General features: G+C 48.8%; 1 protein-coding gene across 2 annotated transcripts; it reads right to left on the bottom strand.

Annotated features, from left to right (window-relative positions):
• Positions 1 to 602: 602 nt before the first annotated feature.
• C2H1orf35 (chromosome 2 C1orf35 homolog) lies at positions 603 to 21,245 on the bottom strand. 2 transcript variants are annotated; one of them, XM_043541688.1, is made up of 9 exons: positions 21,187 to 21,245; positions 13,183 to 13,360; positions 11,676 to 11,826; positions 11,027 to 11,072; positions 8,895 to 8,977; positions 8,084 to 8,156; positions 6,719 to 6,798; positions 5,879 to 6,019; positions 603 to 1,971 (listed from the first exon to the last, which is right to left on the bottom strand). In XM_043541688.1, the coding sequence occupies exons 2-9, from the start codon at positions 13,274 to 13,276 to the stop codon at positions 1,650 to 1,652; spliced, it is 990 nt and encodes a 329-aa protein (XP_043397623.1). In that variant the 5' UTR covers positions 13,277 to 13,360; positions 21,187 to 21,245; the 3' UTR covers positions 603 to 1,649. The 2 variants fall into 2 exon arrangements, with proteins under 2 accessions (XP_043397623.1, XP_037747174.1); XM_037891246.2 differs by lacking the exon at positions 21,187 to 21,245 and adding an exon at positions 15,049 to 15,548.
• Positions 21,246 to 22,967: the final 1,722 nt, after the last annotated feature.

Below are 22,967 nucleotides of genomic sequence, written 5' to 3'. Positions count from 1 at the left end.
CCCATTCACAGGATTGCCTATCCTTTAGTGGCAGAGCGCGTCACGGCGACAGCTACGCAGCCAGACGTCCCTTATTTGCACCCACGGCAAGGGCAGCTGCCATGCAAGTTTTCCCCGCCCGTATGACGCAGCCAGCAGGGGCATTCACTGTTGGTGTCCCTGCCTAGACTGACACCACAGAGGCCGGCTGCACTGATGGTTCCGTGACTCAGCCCGTTTCACACCCTGCCCTGGTTTCCTAGCAGATGATGGTGTCAGCAATACAGTGACCAACTTACACATTCGGGGCAGATGCTCCAACCCCTCCTGGAGAATCCCAACCCCAGCCCACTAACAGGCACAAACAAAGCTATCGAGGGCCAGGGACATCTGTCTACTGCAGGCATGAGGGCCCCTGGGCTCAGCTCTGGAGAGCACAGGCAGAATTGCTGCAGGGGCAAACCGGCCTGGCTTCAGAAGTCAGGGGAGTTGTGCCAATATACAAACAGCAGAGACTTTAACCCCACAGGACGACCTAGCAGCTATTCTGATCTCACTTCACAATCAGGGACGTTGCGGCACGGTTACTAGCTGTTTGTCCAAATACAAGTTTAAGTCTCCTAAACGTCTAGTTATTTTATTCCTGTGGGGGGGGAAGGGGGGGAGTTTACAAAACTTCCTGTGTAAGAATGTTTAAAAAAAACGGGGGAAATTTAAAAGAAAAGTGTCAGATTAAAAAAAATTTAAAAAACCAACTAAACCCTTCAGCACAGTAAAAACACACAAGGATAGCAACATCTTTTAGGCTATTAAAGCAGAAACTGTTCATCTCCAGCTGCCTGGTTTTCAGGGACACTCTGTTTACTTGCTACGTTTACCCTCTGCTTGAAACGGACTAGATCCATTGTCCATTTTTGTTGGACATCATGTTCCAGGCTGCTTTAACCTTGCTGGTTCTCATGCACTAACACAGCGGGTTGAAGACATTCACCTCAGGCAATAGTCAAAACCCAAACAAGATCTCTCTTCTATTACATTCTCTCCCCAAGATTTTCAGTAAAATTCTGGTTTAACAGGAGGTTCTGTAGTTGACGTTGGTTCTCTAAAATATCTAACTCCGGGCACACAAGTACTTGACAGCGACCTGATAAACATTTCCAAACAAAGGCCTCCATTCTGCAAGAGGTTCGCTTCCCCGGCATACAGTTATCCCCCTGCAGACATACAGGAGGGATCTGTGCACCTGGCTTTAAACCCTTTGTGGGCACAAGACACAGCGGGGCAGGGCAAGCTCAGCAGAATCAGAGAAATAGGCCCGTGGAGCAGCCTTGGCCAAGCTAAGGGCTAGACTCCTCTAAAAAGCTTTACCGGTGTAACTGCAATTATACTGGCATAAGAAAGTGCATATGCTGGTATAAATGTGTCTACACTAGGCATCTATGCTAGGGCATCGGTAGCATAGATAAGGGCATAAAAAAAACCCCCACCAACCTCTGGGCCAGATCCTCAGCTGGTGTGAACTGGTGCAGTTCAATGCACTCTCAATCCAGTGACTTCACAGCTGCACTGATTTGTACCAGCTGAGGATCTGGTCCTGTAACTTCGGTTTGGACAGCATCCCTTTAAACCAAGGCCGAGCAGTTCCAGTCTCTCCTGCACTTCCCTGCAGCTCAATCATCTGAGTCAGTGTCATGGCGCCGCTTGGCGCGGCGGTCTGGGGGGGACTCTCTGCCGTTTCCCTTGCCCCTGGAGGTTGAGTGCCGGCTATGGCGGTCCCTGCTGCCACTCCTGTCATTCCTGTGGGCTGGGAGATGTCGGCGAGGGGGGCTCCCTCCCATGCCCTCGCTGCTGGAGGAGTCCACGTCGTGCCGCCGCCTGCCGGGCTGCTTCTGTGCCTCTGGGCCCGGTGATGAATGGCTGTCACGCCAGCCGTCTGCAAGCCGCCGGGAGGATGATGAATGGTCCTTGGAGGGTGGGGCTTCCCTCCTCCTCCTGCAACAGAGAAGATGGGTCAGAGCCTGCGGGTGCAAACCCCGCAGCCCCTGAGAGGGGAAGAGAACAGACCCTCGGAGCAGGAATGGAGAGAGACAAGTGATAAGGGACCAGTCCCTGTATGCTCTAGCCTGGCTGAAAGGATGATGCAGGCAATGCTGAGATACTGCTCCGCACAGGGGAACGTAGCCCAGGGAAGAATCCTACCCTGTCTGCATCTTCCCCTTCCCTTGGGCACGATCCCGCCCCCAGCCTTGGGGCTGGGCTACGGGGGACCCAATTCTAGGACAACGAGAACAAAGTTCTTCCAAACTAGGAGCCAGGTTCTGCTTTCAGTTACACCCAGCTAACCCTGCTGCCATGCCCAGTGTCAATGCAGTTAACCCTGGATTTACGCCTCTGACAGAGATCAGAGTCTGGCCCTAGAAAAATTCATTCAGGGGGAGTTATTCTCCTGCAAAACCGTTCATACTCGCTGTCCTGTTAAACCCAGTTCATTTCAGTCCATGGCCAGGCCTCCAGGCTGGAGTGACAGCAGTGCATTCATAATCAACCGTAGGTCACAAGGGCTGCTGGATGCATAGGGGACACCCAGAGAAATCTCCCTGATCTGCACAATGCTCATCAGCATGCCCTATGGTTTGCATACAAAGCACAGAGCCCCTCAGCTGAGATTTAACAGCTGCTGCTATGGAGAGGCCGCCTATTCCTGGGACTTCATTTCTTTTGCCGCAATATACTCCAGGACGTTTACTGCTATTAACACGTGGGGTTAGCGTAAGCCATCACCACTAGCTACACTGGCAGATCCCCTGGGGAAGGGTGTGCTGCACTGCCTTGAAATACCCCCTGTGCTCCCTCACCCAGACATTGGCCAGGGCTCTCCATGCCCCTGGTGACTTGGTTTTGAAAAAGGCAGCATGGGGGCTCGAGTCAGACCACTGGTGAAGGGACAATCTCCACGTCACCACACTCATGGCATGGGTAAGGGGTGTTAAATGACCCCAATGAGCCAGCAGGAGAAGAGACAGACTGCTGGCGGTCCCCTTTGGACACGGCCAGTTACTCTGTAGTCTACACGGGAAGGAATATTAAAAAAAAAAAAAAAAAAGCAGCCGGGTTGGTAGGTTTGTTTCTGGGATTCCACAGACATGTCCCTTATACAGAGTGCGGCAGCTCTTGGCTCACAGCGCCCTCGTGTGTTAAGTATTTGCAAATGCGTCAAAAAAAACGTGAATGCACTAAAATGTAACCTTCACACGCCAGGTAAGCATGGGCCAAATGAGAAAAGCCCTTGGGATCCCCTAGTTCTGATCTCACACAGGTGTTACCCCTGGGTAATGCCACGATCCTCAACTGAGTTACTCCTGGATTACACTGGTACAAGCGAGAGGAGAATGTAGGCTTGTTTATGCTAAGAACTATCCGCACTGACTCCCGTATACTGTGTGTGTGGATTGTGGTGAAGGCTAAGGCAGTGGGTCTCAAACTTTTGTCCTGGTGACCCCTTTCACACAGCAAGCCTCTGAGTGCCACCCCCCTTATAAATTAAAAACACTTTTTAAAAAAAAATATATTTAACTCTATTATAAATGCTTGGAGGTGAAGCGGGTTTTGGGATGGAGGCAGACAGCTCGTGACCCTCTCCCCCACATGGACAAACCTCACGACCCCCAGTTTGAGAACCCCTGGGCTAGCGAGTCCTCGTCCTGAGCCAACACCCCATTGTGTGAGGAGCTGTACAAAAGCAGAACAAGACGACAATCCCTGCCACCAAAAGATCTTACAAACTATTCTGTAAGATATTAATATTGAAACAAAATGTTTTAACCGTGGCTTCTCTCCTGCCATATGGGGTAAAGGTTTCAAACAGTGCGTAGAGAAATACTTAAAAAAAAAAAAATTAAGAGCAGGATCTTGTTTTTAAATGAGCAAATAGCTAAATACTACCTAGACCCCGCAATTATACTGTAAGTTACAGTCAGACCAAAGTCTCTGTCTAGCCTTGATCCAACATCCTGTAGCCATGGTTCTCAGTTCAGAACTGGAGAGATGCAGGCTGGTTTGTAGTATAGTACTGCAGCAAGAATCCATTCTAACACCACTGATTAAAATCAGAGAGGTGTTCTGCCCTGGACTCGGGAGTCTGAGATGTGGCACGCTCGGTCGAATGGTCCAAGGAGCAGTGTGCTAGAGACTGCATGGAGAGAGAAGTCATTTAGCGCCTGATGGATGGACGATTTGTACTGGTGCTTGGTTGGGGGCATAGCTAGTATGGAAGTTAATCTCAAGCTGCTACACGGAGGGCTGGGGAAGAGGATGACGCACTGAGATTGGCAAGAGGCACAGAAAATACCTACCCGCCACAACAGAAGAGCATTCAGCAGGTTACTCCATTGAATGTTTGCATTTCAATCCCCACTGGAGAGGGCGGGGGGGCTGGCTCGGTACGACGTGCCAATCCACCCCACCGATGCCCCCCCAAGCCTTTTTACTACCCGCAGGGCTAGCAGAGAGACTCTCAGGTGGTGGGGTGCAGCCACAGGTCTCATCAGCTTGTTGTCGGTGATGCGGTATGGGGGGAGCGCCGTAGGCTTCCCCAGCTGGGTCAGACGAGCTAGCGCTCGTCCCCAACACTACAATCCACACCTGGAGCAGCTGCTGCACGTGGGCTCACGGCATTGTACAGGTGTGGCACAAATCAAGGTGCTACCTCACCCAATGCTGCTAACGTCAGAGAGTCTTCACAACAGGTGTCCTACCCCGGGGAGCGAATCCAACTACCGTGCGTCGAGCCCCAGCTTTAGTCAGTCCCAGCTAATGCAACAACCCCTTCTCCGCCTCCACCCACGGCCAATCTGTAAAGCTAGGTTACAAGAAGAAAATGAAGTGAGCTGTAGCTCACAAAAGCTTATGCTCAAATAAATTGGTTAGTCTCTAGGGTGCCACAAGTACTCCTTTTCTTTTTGTGAATACAGACTAACACGGCTGCTACTCTGAAAGAAGAAAATGGTTTCCCTCCCGCCCCCCACCTCCCATGACACACACACTTTGACCTCCCTTGTCTGGGGAAAGGAGAGAGCACAATGCAGCAGACACACTTGCCACACAAAGGCTGCGGCAGGGAGGCTTTCCAGGCTGCTTGCTCTCTACGCACTTTCTAGCAACACAGCTGTGTCGCTACACGCCGAGAGCTCTCCCTCTGACAAACAAAATCCACCCCCCAACGGGGGGCAATAGCTTTGTCAGCAGGAGAGCTCTCCGGCCGACAAAACACTGTTCACACCGGTGCTTTTCGTCGGCAAAACTTTTGTTGTTCGGGGGCTGTGGGCGGGGGAGGGGAGTGTGTTTTTCGCACCTCTGAACTACAAAAGTTTTACTGATGAAAGTGCAGGGTAGTCAAAGCCTGAGTTTGTGAGCTCCAGGGTCAGGAAGGGGCTCAACACAGGAGTAACTGAGTGAAATTCTCCAGCCACACAGAACGTCAGAAAGTTGGTCTTGGTGTTCTAACACTGGAGTCGGACGACATGATTTCAAGTCCCAGGTCTAATATCAACTTCCTCTGTGATCTGGAGCTCTGTGCCTCAGTTTTGCCATCTATAAAATGGGGCTATAATACCTAACACACTTCATGGAGCTATAATATCTAACACGCTCACAGGTTATACAGGAGGTCAGACAAGAAGATCTAATGGTCCCTTCTGGCCTTGGAGCCTACGACTGCCCTTGTGTTTGTACAGTGCCTAGCAAAATGGGGTCCTGATCCCTGACTGGGGTCTTTAGTTTGTGTTGGCCCTGCTTTGAGCAGGGGGTTGGACTGGATGACCTCCTGAGGTCTCTTCCACCCCTAATCTTCTATGATTTTAGACACTGCCATGAAAGAGAAAGATAGCAGCAGCTATGGTACCTTTCCCCATGATCTGGAGAGGGGGAGGAGGTGGTGGTGGCTGCTTCTTTCTTGTGATGTTTCTCCTTTTCCTTCTCTTTCTTGTGTTTTTTCTTCTTTTTCTTCTTCTTCTCCTTTTTGGATTTCTTGCTGCTCTCGGGCCTGCACGTTAAAGAAACAGGGAGACATGCTAACGGCACCGGCGCTTCTTTGAAAGCGCAGCTGCATTCGCTGTCCAGGGGCAAGTTGCCAGGTCTCAGCCCAGCGCCTGCCCTCAGTGGCTCACTCCTGTGGATCACTCCATGAAAGTTTTGCAAGAACGGGTTAAGCCCTGAGCTGCTCACCAGCTGCTGCAGCTATCTAATAATCTAGCTGTGTGACTGGTGGCTTCACTCACATGGTATTGTCTCTTCCACACGATTGGTTAGCCCAGTGATTCTCAACCCGCGGGCCGTTTGCGGCCCAATCAGCGCCCAGTTGCAGCCCGTGTGACATGCTCAGGGGCATACAGGTAGCATTTATAGTGTGCGGATGCGGCCCACATAACACAGAGAGCTGCAGGTGTGGCCCACCCTGGTAAATAGACTGAGAACCACTGGGTTAGCCTCATCTTTATGAAACCACTTCTGCGCGGAAGGAAGTTAGTTTGGGATTAAATGAATCCGAGCTGCTAGCTGCAACTTTGCAGATGTCCACACGCAAAAGGCTTCGCTGGCAGGGAGCTCTGTGAAATCAAAGCGGGTGCAGACGCAATCAGAGGGGAATCTGATTGACAGAGACACCCGGCTGTGGGTGAACAGCATCTCACGATAGCCCACCGCAGCTCCCGCTGTGCGTCAAGCACAAGTGGGTTGCTCTTACCATGCCTCTTCCGCCTTTTCTTCCTTGCCCACTTTTCTCTTCGCCCCTGAGGCCTCCGGACTGTTTGCCGCTCTCTGATGCTAGATTTTCGCAAGACAAAATGATGCACGAGACCGTCAGGCTGAGCGTGCCCATGGTTAACAACACAGAGCAGGTCCCACTGTATTATTGAGCAATACCAAGATTAAACAAGGTGGCAACGTAGCGGGGGGGGGAGGGGGCAGGGCTGGCAGCGTGGAGCTCCTTCGTTCTCACTCCGACACCAATTCCCTGCTATGTGGCGCTGTCCACTGCATATAAAGGTTACACCCTGCGAGTTAGGTCACAGCCATGACAGCGTTGGGGCGACAGCTGGTGCTGACCGGCAGTGCCTCCCTGCAGGAGGGCAAAGTGGCACCATCTTAGACCCTTGCTCTAGGGATCCTCTCTCTCGCCCTCAGGCTCCTCCCAGCCACGACCTCAGCTTCTCCTTGCATTTCTACTCACCCCCGCATCTCTTACCCTCCAGCTCTCACGCCTATCTACCCATGGGGCGGTTAGGGTTACTACACCAACTCGGCTGCAAGAGCAAACCCCCAATGCTCACAAGAAGGGACTTGATATTGTAGCTCCCGCTTCTCAGCCACAGAACTGGGCTGACCCCAAGCCAAACTCTCCTGAAGGTTGGGGGATGTGTCCGTACCGAGGGATTTGCCCTGTTACAAAGATAGGCGCTGGCTGCGAACTTTAGAGTTAGTCTGAAATGCTCCCAGAGTTCAAGAAGGTCAGGGGCCCAGAAAGCCAATTCAGGCTTATTTCTGTTATCCAGGTAATAAAACTATATCCCTCCTGCTCAAAATCCTGCTCCCATGACATCAGTGACAAAATTCCAGATCCATTTGAACAGATGGAGAAAGGACGGTCTCTAGTAAAAGCCCTGGCCAGGGGCTGAGGACAGTTGGGTTCAATTCCTGCTCTGCCACAAACTTCCTGTGAGAGCTTGGGCAACTCACTTACTCTCTGTGCCTCAGTTCTCCCATGTATAAAACAGGGCCAATACTTCTGTACCTCACAGGGGTGCTATCAGGATAAAATCCACTAGTGATCAGGAGGCACTCAGATACTAGCGAGGAGGGCCACGTCAGCACCTACACAGACATGCGAGTAGGATCAGCCCCTTTAAAAAAAAAAAAAAACCACACCCCAATGCAGCCCTCACAATTTGCACGAGCAATGGGGAATGTGAAACTAACCCCAGAAAGTTACACTCTGGGAGTTTCGCTTGGACGGTAAAAATGAGTGTAGACGCAGCAGGGATCAAGCCTCTCCTATGCTCTGCAAAGCACCCAGCATGCAGAATGACTAGCACAGGGTGGAAAGACTTACAGTAAAAACAGAAAGCCCCAGTTTGGCAGCCTCTTTGTCCTCTTTGGAGAGCATCATTCTGCCGGCACCGCCACTGGGGGGAAAATAAAAAGTAAAGATACACACACATACAAGAGCATACTGCAGGATTTTCTCTAGTCACCATGAGGGATGAGCCAATGACACTTTTGGAGCAATGCCTACTGGTTAAAGCAGGGGACTGGCAGTCAAGAATTCCTGAGATCTGTTCCCGCTCGGCTACTGAGTGACTGCGTCGTCTTGGCAGAGTCATTTAACTTCTGTGCTGCCTCAGTTTCCTCTTGGGGCATGAGGATTCATCGGTGTTTGGAAAGGCCTTTGAAAACTCTCTGATGAATGTGCTAGACCGGGGCACAGTATTACTGTTATTACTGTTAGCTTTTTTGACTACTGCTGTGCATTGAGCAGATGCAGAGAACTATCCACGATGGCTCCAAGATCTCTTTCTTGAGTGGTAACAGCTAATTTAGACCCCATCACGTTTACGTAGAGTTGGAATTATTTTTTCCTCGTGTGTATTACTTTGCACGTATAAACACTGAATTTCATCTGCCATTTTGTTGCCCAGTCACCCAGCTGTGGGAGAGCCCTTTAACTCTTCACAGTCTGCTTTGGACTTAACCATCTTGAGTAATTTCGTATCATCTGAACATTTTGCCACCTAGCAGTTTATCCCCTTTTCCACATGGTTTGTGGTTTTGGGGTCACCAGATTTCCTGCTTTAGCCACCAGAGGTTCTAAAGAGCGGGGAAAAGCACTGGAGTTCTTATGCTAGTGGAAAATAGCCCCATACCTGGAACTCCCCAGCCCCAAGACATGGTCTGTATCCTTCTCATCGCGCTCTGCTCCGTCACGCTTACAGACCTCAGCGAGATCCTAGGAAGGAACAGGTTAGAAGGAGCAGTAAGTCCATGGAGCTGACCAGTTAACCACATCCATGTATTAGAAGAACTGGGGGCGCTGAATTCTTCAATACTGTATTTTCCATAGTCAGGAGCACCCCTTGTGGAGCACTCAGGTGACCTGCATGTCCCCAGACTGAATGGAAATAGGAACAAGCTTTCAGTTGACTAAACCATGAGGCCCCACCATCACCACCCCATTTCTATGGCCCTTTTCAAGCAGCAGATCTCAATGCACTTTGCAAAGACAGGCCCCGATCCTGTAATGGACAGCAACAGGGCTGACCAAAACGGTCTCGTTGAAGTTAATGCACAAGTGCAGCAAGTCCACCCCATTCTGCCAGTGGGATGATTGGGACCATAGGCACAGATCCCAGTGGGGTTGAATCAGGTATGTTCAGAAAGGGCAACTCACACTGACTTACCTGTGCCACATGGAAATTCAGCCTCCCAGGGCATTTTCAGTAGGAGCCCTCCCTCTTTTCCCTTCCCTGTTGGGCACCAACCGATCATCACTCTCAGCCCAGGAAGTGGTTATGTTCCAGCACTACTGTTTGTACCCTGTACACAGCTTGTAAAGAGCTGGGGAAGCCTCTGAGATCCAAGGGGCTGCGTGTAACACTGGTACTCTGCTAAGCCTACAAAACTGCTGTGGGACAAACAATCATCCGAGGGAGCAGCTGACTGAGCATGGTCTGGAGGAAACAGCACTAGAGCGGGAGTCAGGACACCTGGGTTCTATTCCTGGCTCTGCCTCTGACCTTCCAGGCAAGTCTGTGCCTCTCCTATCCTCTGCCTGTCTTGTCAGTTTAGACTGTAAGCGCTTCAAGGCCGGGTCTGCCTCTCCGTGTGTTTGTACAGTGCCTAGCGCAGAGGAGTCCTGGCCTCAGCAGGGGCTGCTATACAATATTGTTCTATAAATAAATAAGGTCCTGATTGCACAGCCTCTGAGCACTATAGCAATAGAGTGATTCATGGGCAGTTCACAGAGAGAGGTAAATTCTGCCTAATACATTTCCAGTGAATCCCTCACTTCCATCTTTTGACGTCTTATTCGTCATTAATGTTGCATAGAGGCAGAATTTGAAAGTTAGCAAGTCCCGATGCAGCGTCTATTCACAGCAGTGTATGCTCATTCCCACTTAAGTGCCAATAATGACAGCCAGACCCGGGGGGGCGGGGGGGGGGGGGGGGAATAAAAAAAGAGTTTTAAGGTGTCATCTGGCCGGCAAAACCAATAGAGCTACAAATAATCACTCCCCAGTGGCATGTACACCATTCAATTTTAGCTCTGCCAGATCCCAAGACCCAGAACTTTAAAAATCACCTCATTCTGGTTACCATCTTGCTTACAACTTCCTAGTTCTGACCTGAGTCCAGCAGCGGATGTCTCTAGAACCAGCTACCCCAACTGAAGCAGCTTTGTACAAAGCACAACTCAACTAAAGCTCAGGAGACACTGGCTATTTAAGTCATGTCAGACTAAGGGCCTGTCTATAGCAGGGAAATTAATTTGGATTACGGTAGGGTGTGAATTTAAAGCTGAATAGCTATACCTGATTAATGCCCTAGGTGAATGCTCTTATTCTGGAATAATCCTTGTCTGTTCAAAGTAACACACACTTTTTCCAGAGTACAAGTGTCCATAGAGGGAGTTAATCAGGAATAGCTGTTCCAGACTATGTAGACAAGCCCTTAGATTGGGCAAGGAAGCACGATGGTAATCAGAGTGATGTGATTTTTTTTTTTTAAAATAAGAACTTATATTTCATGACCCAGCAGGGCTGGGAACATTTTGGAAGCAGCAGTAGAAATGCTTTATGGACCAAGTGAACTTTCTCAGAGCCCCAGTCATGAATCCAGGCTCCAAAATAAAGTATTAAATGTCAGTAGGCTCACGAGCCAAACCCAGATAACTTGGTATGGAGAGGGCCTGCGGCCCTGCTAGAGCGCCACTTCCCGCTCCCTCCCCTGAATCTCTCGCACAAAGACCCCACCTCTCACACTCAGACGCCTACCGTACCTCTTTGCTCAAGCCCGTGGGCTGTTTCTTCACATTCTTGTAGCCCCTGGAAGAAATAAAATCCAGATGAGTTACAAAAGCAAGCGATGGCTGAATCACCTGTTCCGGGAGAGGGGCTGGGAGAAAGGGAGCGAGACACCAAGACTGCTTCTCCATCGGTTGAATTGTTTGAAGATCACCAGGTCACTAGACACAGATTTGCTATTGCCACAAGACTGCAGGGGGGCTCAGAAAGTTGGGACGTTTATCCAGTCGAACCTGTTTGGTGCTCACAAATGCATTTTTATGTGGTTCTCAGACACCACGGCGATGGGCACCCTAGAAATATCAGACAGAGCTGGTTGCCTACAGTTCCACAACACTAGATGAATTATTTGCATTATGACAGTCCCCAGAGGCCCTAACCAAGATCACGGCCCCATTGCGCCAGGTGCTGCACAAACACACACAATAAGAGATCAAAGAACGTATTAGCTAGGTAGCCACAACAGAGAAATGGTGGAAGAGGAAGCAGAGGTGACTTGCCCAGCTGTAACTACAGATTTCAGATCAGATGAACCAAACTTCAAGATGCTTTTTAAACTGTGGTTCTCAATATGTCATAGGCCTTGGAGAGGTCACCCGTTAGACCCACTTGCCACAGACTTACAGAGCCGCCATCATGGCCTCCTGCTCGGCCAGCCGGACTGCAGCCAGCTCGGCTTCTCGGGAGATCTGCACGTCGCCTTGCTTCCCCTTTGCGTACCAGGTGAGGTCTTTGCCCTTCTGCCACCTGCCCACTGGAGCCATCAGGGAGTTGCCTGCCATTTAGAACAAGAGAAGCCTTCAAGAGACCTAAAGTGTTAGGCCAGTATGAAACATCACTTCTAAAACAATGCAAACGGACTAACGATAGATCACGCAGGGCCCAACACATAGGCACAGCACTGGGAGTCAGGACACCCAGGTCTTCCACTGACCTGGGGGGTGACTGCGGACAAGGCACTTCCCCGTCCATTCCTCAGTTTACTCATCTGTAAAATGGGACTACTGATCCTGAACTCCTCTGTAAAGTGCTTTGAGATCTACGGGTGAAAAGTGCTATGTAATATCTAAGCGTTATTCTTGACAAGGTCCATGGTGTGATTCAAGGGCTCCTGTATAAGTCTAGGGGCTGATCTTTTATTCTGAGGCGAAAAGACAGCATTTGGGCCAATTTGTCCCAGCCATTCAGCTTCCACTAATAGCAAACAATAACGTCTTACATTTCTATAGCACTTTTCATCCTCAGGGATCCAAAAGGGCTTTGTAACTCTATATGCATCACTGCACTGAAATGCGACCACCTCTGGGGTGGATGGTGGCAGCTAAACAGCACACAGCACAATGTACAACTTGGGGAGAGAGGGTGCCAGACCCCAGGGCAAACCACAAAGCCTACAAAAGTGCCATTTAATGAACATACAGGGCGAACAGGACCTCAGGTTTTTATATCACAACAATTCCCAAAGTGATTTAGCAGCAGTACTGACTGTATGAATAGGGTTCACTTTGCCAGCAGTGAAATTCAGCCACCTCTAAGTTGCTTGCTAAGGGAAGTGGTTAATTCTCCATCAAGTAGTTTCTATAAATGGAGATTGTTTCTAAAAAGATGGCCAAGCTGCTTTAATTCCAACCCAAATAATTGGGTTTCCCACAGGAATCACTTGGTGAGGTTACATAGGAGGCCAAATTAGATGGTCAGAATGGTCCCTTCTGGCCTTAAAAATCAACGAAACACAGTAGTGTTTAAGACCACCACCATGACAGCTCTTAGGACATAAAGCAAAGAGCAACACCATCTCCACGTTTATAATATTAACACCAATATTCCCGTGTGTCCAGTTCCTAGTTACCACATGGACATGACATAAAATAACTGTCATAGCTGGTCCCCCCGCGTCGGCAGCCTCAGCAGAGAGACCAAATCCTCCTGTTGGCTCCAGAAGTGGTACTCTCAGGTTGGGATCAGTGCTCATGGGGGAATGGCAGCAGGGAAGGTGAAAGCATGGTGCCCATGCCGCGTGCGTCCTGTAGGTATACCAAGGACATCAGCCTCCAGCGCTGCCTGTCAGGCACCTTTCACAAGAGCTGAATTCACACAAGACACTTTATGCAATGACAAGATCAACTCTTACCCAGGTAATTTTCCCTCTGTTTATCCGTCTTCACATCCTCCCAGTTGAACTGGTCCTGCCCCCCCCTCACTCCTCCCCTGGAGGAGCCGAACATGGTGCGGGAAGAAACAGCCCGCGGCGCTGGAAGTGAAATCGATCACCACGAGGTGCGCAGATCTCTGCCCTGAGTCGTCCAGATCTAGTAAACAGAGCAGGACAATCCCGAGGGTTACAGACCACATCCGACAGCCAACCAGCTTCCGCCAGACCCACATCATGTCTTCCCCCTCTGGCGTGCGAGCCATGATGGGACGGTGGCAAAGGACTGATTTTCCTAGGAGGGGCACTGACTGCTAGAATCTGCACTAATTCCTGCAGCTGGCACAGGGTGCTGTGAATGGCAGCTTCCCGTGTTAGCCTGCCCCCACAATACCTCTGTGGGGATTCACCCCCCCAGAGACAGACAGTGGCATTTCAGCTGGAGGTGCCTGCTCTCGTCTGGCTGGGGTTCTACAGAGGATCAAATGAGAGTGCATCCTTTGGGCACCCCCACTTTTTGGCCCTGGGAGGGAGAGGCTAAGGCTGTTTTCTGCCAGCATGATCTTCCCACTGGCGAGCTTTCCTCCGCCCCTGGGTTTACACTGGCAGACAGAGGTGGAAAGCTGAGCTGAATCCATTCCACTGTCCACGCAAAGTACTTGGTGGCACCGTCCTAGCCCTAGAGAAGAGCAAGAATAGGTGTCCTGGGGCAGATTCCTTCTGCCATCCATGCCCTTTGCAGGCTATCCCAAGGCATGTGGAGCAAAAGAGGACACAGGTCACATCTAGCAGAACACAGGAGTTGCACGCCAAGGGAGACTCTCAGTTCTTTAGGGCACCATCCTGACAGAGGCAGTGCAGTGCTTCAGAGGAAGGCAAAACACCCCCATAGTGCCCCTGGCAGATTTTTCACTGTTGTATATGAGGAGGAGAAGCTCTTCCTGACCCCCGTGGCAATCAGCTTGTGCCCTGAAGCATGAGATTTGATCTACCCCATATCTTAGCATGTAGAACTATTGGTATTTTTATACTGAGCCATGAACACGAACACACACACATACTACTTTGCAGACTCCCGGAAACACGAGTTCCTCCCAGGAGAGGCCTCACAGGACTCAGAAGCAACACAACCTGCTTTCCCCACAGTAACAAGGAACAAACCTCTGTGACACAGAGTTCCTCTAGGTTTTCCATCTTTTCCACGCAATGACCAGCCCCAAAGTCTTCCTCCCAAGCAACATGCCCCGGGGGAGGGTGTGGAGAAGCCTGGCTCTAAATTACCCCTTCCTTTACATTTCCCAGGATATCCAGATCTTTCTTTCAGGAGTAGCAGCCGTGTTAGTCTGCATTCACAAAAAATAAATGGAGGACTTGTGGCACCTTAGAGACTAACAAATCTATTTGAGCAGAAGCTTTCGTGAGCCACAGCTCACTTCATCGGATGCATTCTTTCTTTGCATCTCTGCTTTAGGCCCAAACACGGCAAGCTCACCCACTCTCAGCCACGCTGACCTACAGGATGGGGGCGCGGGGAGGGGGGGTGTCTTAGGGATGTTTATTTTTGCAGAGCATGTTGTCAGCACAGCCATCAACCATAACAGGGATCGACAGACGTTATAACTGCTCCTGGACGTTGCCCGGCCCTTTTTTCACATCCAGACACAGCGTGCAAACATTCCTTATGAGACAGCAAACCAAATTCTCTCCCGTAGGCCTTTAGAAAGGGGTCATAAGGCTGGTGCCTTCTTTCTGCAGGTAGCAGAGTTCCTTTCACCAGGATTTTAAACCCAACCACACATGGCTTTAATGCCGGATCCCAACCCCCCCTCCAAGCCAATGCCTCATTACCGGAAGACGTTGCGTGCAGCAGTCAAAGGCAAGCAGGCTCAATGCCCGCTTCATGCTCCGCCGGCCCGGCTGGGCCCCTCGCTCCACGTCTCCAGTGCCTCTGTCCCTGCAGCTGGGCCCTCCCTTGCAACACCCTACGGTACTGCAAGCAAAGGAAACCCCCGGGTTCCTTCCCCTCGCGGGGGGGCTGAGCCGCTTCCAGCCCGCGGCAAGGCTGCAGAACGCGGGTCAGCCGCGCGCCGGACCCCGGGGCAGCGATTCGCAAGAAGCAGGACTAGGGCTACCGCCGTGCCTAGGGAGCTACCACTGCGATGGGCAGCCGCGCGCGGGGGGAGAGCGCGCAAGCGGTACCAAGTGGCTGCAGGGGCGGGGGTGCGCAGGCAGCAACTCGGTGCCTTCGGGTGGGGAAGGGAGACCACAGCCCTTGCCCCCGTCCGGGCGGGGAGGCCGCGCGAGCCTGCGGAGGCTGTGCGCACGCGCGCAAGTGACTTCGTGCCCCTGGAGTGGCACCGGACTCCTTGTTTTTTGCAGATTGATTGGAAAGGCCCTATAAAATATGAATATATAAGACCCTATACAAATAAACCAGATGCATATAAAAGGCCTTATGAAACATATGTTAATATATAAGACTCTATAAAATAAACTGGGTGTATACGAAAGGCCGTATGAAATATATAGTGTATGAATATAAGATCCTATAAAATAAACTAGATGCATATGTATGGCCCTATATGATATACAATATGAGACCCTATTAAATAAACTAGGTGCATATGAATGGCCCTATGAAATATATAGTATATGGGATCCTATAAAATAAACCAGAGAGTTATATATGCAAGTTAATTCACTTTTGAAAATTTTAGATTTAGGATTTTTGTTTAAAGATTTATATATACACAAAATGTGTCAGAGTATGATGAGAACAACTCTGGGTGGGTTCCAAAAGGGGGAGAACCCCTCGCCTGTTCTAAATCCCCAAAACGCCAGGCTGGTCAAAATAATTGAGTTTATATTGACGAAGTGAGGAAGCTTTCGGTTGGTCAGAAGGCCTTTCCCAAGATGGAGAAGTGTAATACGTTTGAACTAACCAGTCCTTCTCAAGCACACTTAGTTGAGAGGACTTGTTTCTGTAAGACTGGGGAGTAAGGCTATGACTACACGGTACTTTTGCTGGTAAAACTTTTGTCAGTCAGGGGTGTGAAAAAAACACTTGCCTGACTGACAAAAGTTTTACTGACGAAAAGCACCCAGTGTGGACAGTGCTTTGTTGGTGGGAGATGCTCTCCCGCAGACAAAGCTACTGCCGCTCGTTGGGGGTGGTTTTAATTTGCTGGCAGGAGAGCTCTCTCCTGCCGGAAAAGAGCGGCTACACAGGAGACCTTACAGCGGCACAGCTGTGCCGTTGTGCGGTATGCAGTGTAGACACAGCCTAAGAAAGAGCTTCCACATACTCTCTGATATTCTTCCAAGGGAGAGTTGCCTAATGCTTACAGAAGAGGCTGAGCATCAGGACTCTTCTATTCCTGGTTCAGTGTGGTCAAGGGCATGTCCCTTAGGCTGGGATTTTCAAAGGAGCCTAAGGGAATTAGGTACTTAATCCCTACTGAGTCAGAGCCTTAAATGCCCTATACCTCACTTTCCCTAACAGCTAAAATAAGGAGAATAATATAGGTACGAATAAGAACAGGAGTACTTGTGGCACCTTAGAAACTAACAAATTTATTAGAGCATAAGCTTTTGTGGGCTACGGCCCACTTCATCGGATGCATAGAATGGAACATATAGTAAGATATATATATCAGAGGGGTAGCCGTGTTAGTCTGTATCAGAAAAACCAACGAGGAGTCCTTATGGCACCTTAGAGACTAACAAATTTATTTGGGCGTAAGCTTTCATGGGCTGTAGATGTGCTTGTTATTGGTTGCTAATAATAAAAACATTTTTTTAGAACACTTGTCATCCATAGATCTCAAAGCCCTTTACAAAGGAGGTTAGTGTCATGAGTTCTAGGCCAGTGCACTATCCATTTGACCACACTGCCTCCCTACAGCCATTGGGCTGTGAAGGCGCATTACTGAATGCTTGTTGGAACATCAGGGTCTTTACTAATTCCACACATCTCATCCTCGTCCCTGGGAGTCTGATGTAGCTCCCTGATCAAATCAGTGAAAAGATTCCTATATTTATTTATTTCACCATCCGAACAAAAGCCATTTGTGACCAGGGTCCCAAGGGAGCCAACTCAGGTCACTCAATTAGGATGAACTGCAAAGAATGGGGCAGGCAATCTGCAAAGCTGGTGGATATTCCGATACTTAGATTTACCAAACCAGCACAAAACAGCTTCTATAATACCTCACTGGTCACCCAGAAGCCAACAACATAGTTCCCTTAAAGCAACCCAGCCTTAGGCCTCCACCCAGACACCCAAGTCAAATATGATGAGGATTACTGAAAATCATATTCGTCATATAAAAAAGTTCTACCAATCCCAAAGGATCGGACACATTACCTCCCAGGTTAATGAATATTCCAGATCTTACCCAAATACACGCTTACAGCCAATTCTTATTAACTAAACTAAAATTTATTAAAAAAGACGAGAGAGAATTGGTTAAAAGATCAGTATACATACAGACATGAGTACAATTCTTGAGATTCATATTCATAGCAGAGATGGTGAGCTTTATAGTTGCAAAGAGTTCTTCCAGAAATAGTCCACAGGTTACAGTCCAATGTTTATATTCAGGGTGTTCCACCTCAGGATTGGGATCTCAGCCTTACGACTTAAGATTCCCCTGCATGAAGCATCAAGCAGGTCTGAGATGACAGGGTCAGGACCCAAGGGTCTTTTATACAATTTCAGGTCCTCTTGTGACATCTCGGAGTCCCTAGGCGAACAATAGGCACTCATGGGGACTTTGAAGTGGACTCATTTCCTAAGCATCACCAGTAATTATCTACACAGATTAACTGTGATAAATGAAGGGGGGGAGGGGGTTAAGCCCCAGTTTATGAACACCCAGCCAGCCAGTTAGCTGTAAAATCCCTCTTGGTAGTCTGTTCTCTGCTTGCTTTACCTGTAAAGGGTTAACAAGCCCACAGGTAAAAGAAAAGGAGTGGGCACCTGACCAAAAGAGTCAATGGGAAGGCTAGAACTTTTAAATTTGGGAAAAAAACTTTCCCTTTGTCTGTTGTTCTCTGGAGAAGGAGATACAGAGGAGCAATGCTGTATGGCTTGAACCAGGTATGAAAATTCATCTTCCATACCTAGAAGAAATTATTTGGATAGGGAATGTTGAGACAGACACAATCAGGTTTATTTTGGCTTGTGGATCTCCTCTGCTTTTGTTTGCTTGTAACATGGAATGGCCCTAATTACCATTCACAAACTTTCTAACATGTCTTTAAAGGTTGACTCTCGGTTATTTGGCCTGCAAGCTGCTTAACCCTTTCTGGCCATGTGTCAAACTTGTATAAGAGCCGTTGCAATTATATAACAGTGGTAGTAACAGTGGTTTGCATGGTCATATTTTAATCAGACAACATCACACCATTGCTTCAAGCTTCTGTCTGTAACTGATCATCATAATATCATTGATTTTGTTTTAATTCTTAGTTTTACAGTAATGGTAAAAAGGTCATGAAAATTGTTGCATTTGAATAAGGTCTGACCAACCAGAAAAGACTGAGATATGTTAATCTGGGCCCTTAAATTCCTAGATTTGTTTCTTAAATATGTACCTCCAGTAAGTAATATGGCCCAGATCCTTAATGGTATTTAGGCAGCTAATCCCCATTTATTAATTGGGAGTTAGGTGCCTAAACACCTTTAAGGATCTGGGCCTATGTTCTTTAACCAGGAATTTTCATAAGAACAGCCATACTGGGTCAAACCAATGGTCCACCTAGCCCAGGTCCTGTCACTGACAGCGGCCAGGGCAATTTCAAGTGATCCATCCCGTGTCGTCCAGTTCCAGCTCTCTGGCAGTCAGAGGTTTAGAGACACCCAGAGCACAGGGTTGCAACCCCTGACTATCTTGGCTAATAGCCATTGATGGACCGATCCTCCATGAACTTATCTCACTCTTTTTTGAACCCAGTTATATTTTTGGCCCTCACAACCACCCCCAGCAATGAGTTTCCCAGACTGACTATGCATTGTGTGAAGAAATACTTTAACCACTGTCTATTAATTTCATCAGGTGAACCCTAGTTCTTGCATTATGAGAAGAGGTAAGTAACACTTCCTGATTCACATTCTCCACCCCATTCATGACTGTACAGCCCTCTGTCATATCCCCCCTTAGTTGTCTCTTTTCTAAGATGCACTGTCCCAGTCTTTATAATCTCTCCCCTTTCAATCAGCTATAACTAAAGCAAAGATTATGTCACAGAATCCGTGAGTTCCAAAGACCTCCATGACATTTTCCGCTTTAGCCCCGGTGGGGCCCCTGCAGCTCCCTGCTGCCGTGGGTGGCAGGGGACCCCGCAACTCCCAGCCACTGCGGGTGGCGGGGGGACCCTGCTGCTCCCAGCTGCCGGGGCCAGCAGGGGGACCCCGGAGCTCTCAGCTGCTGTGGGTGGCAGGGGGACCCGGCAGCTTTGAGCCACCGTGGGTGGTGGGCGGACCTCACAGCTTCAAGATGCTAAGAGGGCGGGGTGGGGGGAGAGACACAGCGGCCGGTGGGTGCTGGACTCCCCTCCCTCCCCATTTTGTCACAGTTATTTTTAGTAAAAGTCAGGGACAGGTCACAGGCCTCCATGAATTTTTGTTTATTGCCTGTGACCTGTCCCTGGTTTTTACTAAAAATAACTGTAACAAAATCTTAGCCTTAGTTATAACCAGCACTTTGTCCAAGCATTCTTTCTGCAGTTTTTAGGAACAGAGGAATTGCCATATTGGAACAGACCTGTGGTCTATCCAGTCCAGTGTCCCGACTCCAACAGTAGCCAGCACCAACTGCTGCAGAGGAAGGTTCAAGAAGCCTCCTAGTGGATAATTATCTTGCCCACAGGGGAACATTTAAGTTCACTAAACTTTTATACCATGAAGTTGTTTGTAACGTTCTCCTCGCCACCATCATGGAATGCCCGTGCAGATACCGCTGTGTCTGGCCAAAGAGCGCCGATGAGCCAGCTCACGTTCCTGCCAGTCTATGGGCAGAACACACAATGCCCTTCAGTGGCAGAGAGTGGCAGGGAGCACTGCAGGGGCAGGTCAGGGAGTGCCTCTTATTAGAGACCACTTCTGGGTTGGTGTGATGGGGTGCCCACCCCACACAGGACTGGAAGGGGTTAAAACGGCCAGGCCAATTAACTCCATAGGCTGCACCAGGAAGAGGAGGCAGGGAGCAGGGAACTAACTGGAAGCAGGCTCAGATGGGGGGGTCTGTATAAAGCCAGGTAGCTGGCAACAGAAGAAAGGTGCAGGGAAGTAGGCTGCAGTCACTCCCTAAGTGGAGGGAGTTGGGAGGCTAGCAAACCCAGAGAGGGGAGGAAGCCAGGAAGGTAGGAGAAGGCTCAGGGGAATAGCAGCAAGGAATAGGAGTATGACCAGAGGGTCTGTCAAGGTTCCTTCCCCACTCTGAACTCTAGGGTAAAGATGTGGGGACCTGCATGAAAACCTCCTAAGCTTACTTTTACCAGCTTAGGATAAAACTTCCCCAAGGTACAAACTATTTTACCCTTTGCCCTGGGACTTCCACTGCCACCACCAACCATTTATCTGGGTTTATTTTTATTAGGAAAGCATCGTTTGGAAACATCTTTCCCCCCCAAAATCCTCCCAACCTTTGCACCCCACTTCCTGGGGAAGGTTTGGTAAAAATCCTAACCAATTTGCATAGGTGACCACAGACCCAAACCCTTGGACCTTAAGAACAATGAAAAAGCATTCAGTTTTCTTACAAGAAGACTTTTAATAGAAGTAAAAAAGAATCACCTCTGTAAAATCAGGAGGGTAAATACCTTACAGGGTAATTAGATTCAAAACATAGAGAATCCCTCTAGGCAAAACCTTAAGTTACAAAAAAGATACAGACAGGAATATTCATTCTATTCAGCTCAGCTTAATTTTCTCAGCCATTTAAAGAAATCATAATCTAATGCATATCTAGCGAGAATACTTACTAAGTTCTAAGACTCCATTCCTGTTCTGTCCCTGGCAAAAACATCACACAGAGAGACCCTTTGTTTTTCTCCCTCCTCCCAGCTTTTGAAAGTATCTTGTCTCCTCATTGGTCATTTTGGTCAGGTGCCAGCGAGGTTACCTTTAGCTTCTTAACCCTTTACAGGTGAAAAGATTTTTCCTCTGGCCAGGAGGATTTTAAAGGTGATTACCCTTCCCTTTATATTTATGACAGGGCCCCTGAGCTGGCATTTGGAGTAGAGGGCTGGCCCAGGTTCCCCTACCAGTCACAGGGAACGTGGTGCAGTTGATGCAGTAAATGGAAGACTGCCATTTCCTATGGAGGGACTTTCATACCCTGCAAAGGGGGAATAGGTATTGTGACCTGGCCGGAGGGATGAGTCATGAAGAGGAGCCTGCGGTTCCTGGAATAAGAGGGGTCTGCTGCGTGAGAGGATGGGAGAGATGCTGACATGGGAGGGTGCTACGCTCTTCCAGAGCTAATCCCCAGGACAAGGTGCCACCAACAGTGAGTGGACCCTGTGACAGGTGGTGTTGACTAGGTGTGGAAAGAACTTCATCCAGCATTGCTCAGCCTCATGTACCATGTCCAAAAGTGAGGGAGTGGGAGAGAAGTTAAAGGGAAGGGGAAAATAGGATACCTCCCCCCCCCCCCGCCACACACACACACACACACACATTTAAAAAGCGCTTGTGAAAATTACAAGGAAGCCAAAGGGTTAAATGGCAAAGGCACCAAACTTGTTTCTGGGCTGATCTTAACATAGGCCATTAATCTCACAGTTTAAAGCCTATTTGCATTAAATGCCATCCCAAAGGAATGCAAGGTCTGTGTTTTGTCAGAGATAATTAGATCTACAGTCTTAACCTTGTGCAGCGACAGCCCCCATGGATCCACACCTGCACACACCGTGTGCATCATATTATTTATCCTTTATTCAGCACCGCAATCTTTACAGATATTAAAGCTCAAACCCTGCTCCAGGGTCCTTACAGTTGAAGCCCCCAGTCCTACAAACACACACACGTTTCACTTTCTTCAGCCCCACTGAAATCAATGAGAGGACTACCCATGTGAGTCAATTTAAACATGTGTGTAAGCTTTTGGTTGATCCGCTCCTCAGTTTAACACGAGGAGCAGCAACTGAGTAAGGGAGGAAGGTAGGAGATGGCTGAGCAAGCGCTGCAGCATGAAAAATCATAAGATTGATTGTCGTAGATGCAGCATAGCTGTCTCCATGTCAATTTTAGTTTTGCTGCTTATCTGCTGAACAGTTTACAATTGCTGTATGTTTTGTGGAATGGATAGGAGGAGACGGCTTCTCTCTAAATACTCCTGCTGATAATAGCTCATCTTAACTAATTAGCCTCTTACAGTTTGTATGGCAACTTCCACCTTCTCTGTATGTATATATATATATCTTCTTACTATATGTTCCATTCTATGCATCTGATGAAGTGGGGTGGGGCCCACGAAAGCTTACGCACTAATAAATTTGTTAGTCTCTAAGGTGCCACAAGTACTCCTGTTCTCTAAATACTGGTTTGGGAGACCTGGGTTCAAGTTCCAGCTCTTATTTTTGCAGAAGTGCTTATGTTATATTGGTGCCTATCACCACAGTATCAGAGTAGTATCCTCAAAGTGTGTATTGAGAACTCTATTATTTAAATCAAAACTATTTTGTGAATCCATCTTCCAGCTATGAACCATACCCCTCCCTGCCCACACACTCTCGGTATTTGATCTTTACTATGTTGTCCC

The sequence above is a fragment of the Chelonia mydas genome, chromosome 2, assembly GCF_015237465.2.
Source record: "Chelonia mydas isolate rCheMyd1 chromosome 2, rCheMyd1.pri.v2, whole genome shotgun sequence".
Lineage (NCBI taxonomy): Eukaryota > Metazoa > Chordata > Testudines > Cheloniidae > Chelonia > Chelonia mydas.
This window is presented reverse-complemented; position numbering and strand designations above follow the sequence as displayed.

Excerpts from the sequence above, each read along its gene's own strand:
- C2H1orf35 (XM_043541688.1), bottom strand. The coding sequence starts at position 13,276 with ATGTTCGGCTCCTCCAGGGGAGGAGTGAGGGGGGGGCAGGACCAGTTC. Across the intron at positions 8,978-11,026 it reads CCACGGGCTTGAGCAAAGAG|GATCTCGCTGAGGTCTGTAA; the intron begins GTACGGTAGGCG and ends GTTCCTTCCTAG. Across the intron at positions 8,157-8,894 it reads TTGGGGCTGGGGAGTTCCAG|TGGCGGTGCCGGCAGAATGA; the intron begins GTATGGGGCTAT and ends TTTTCCCCCCAG.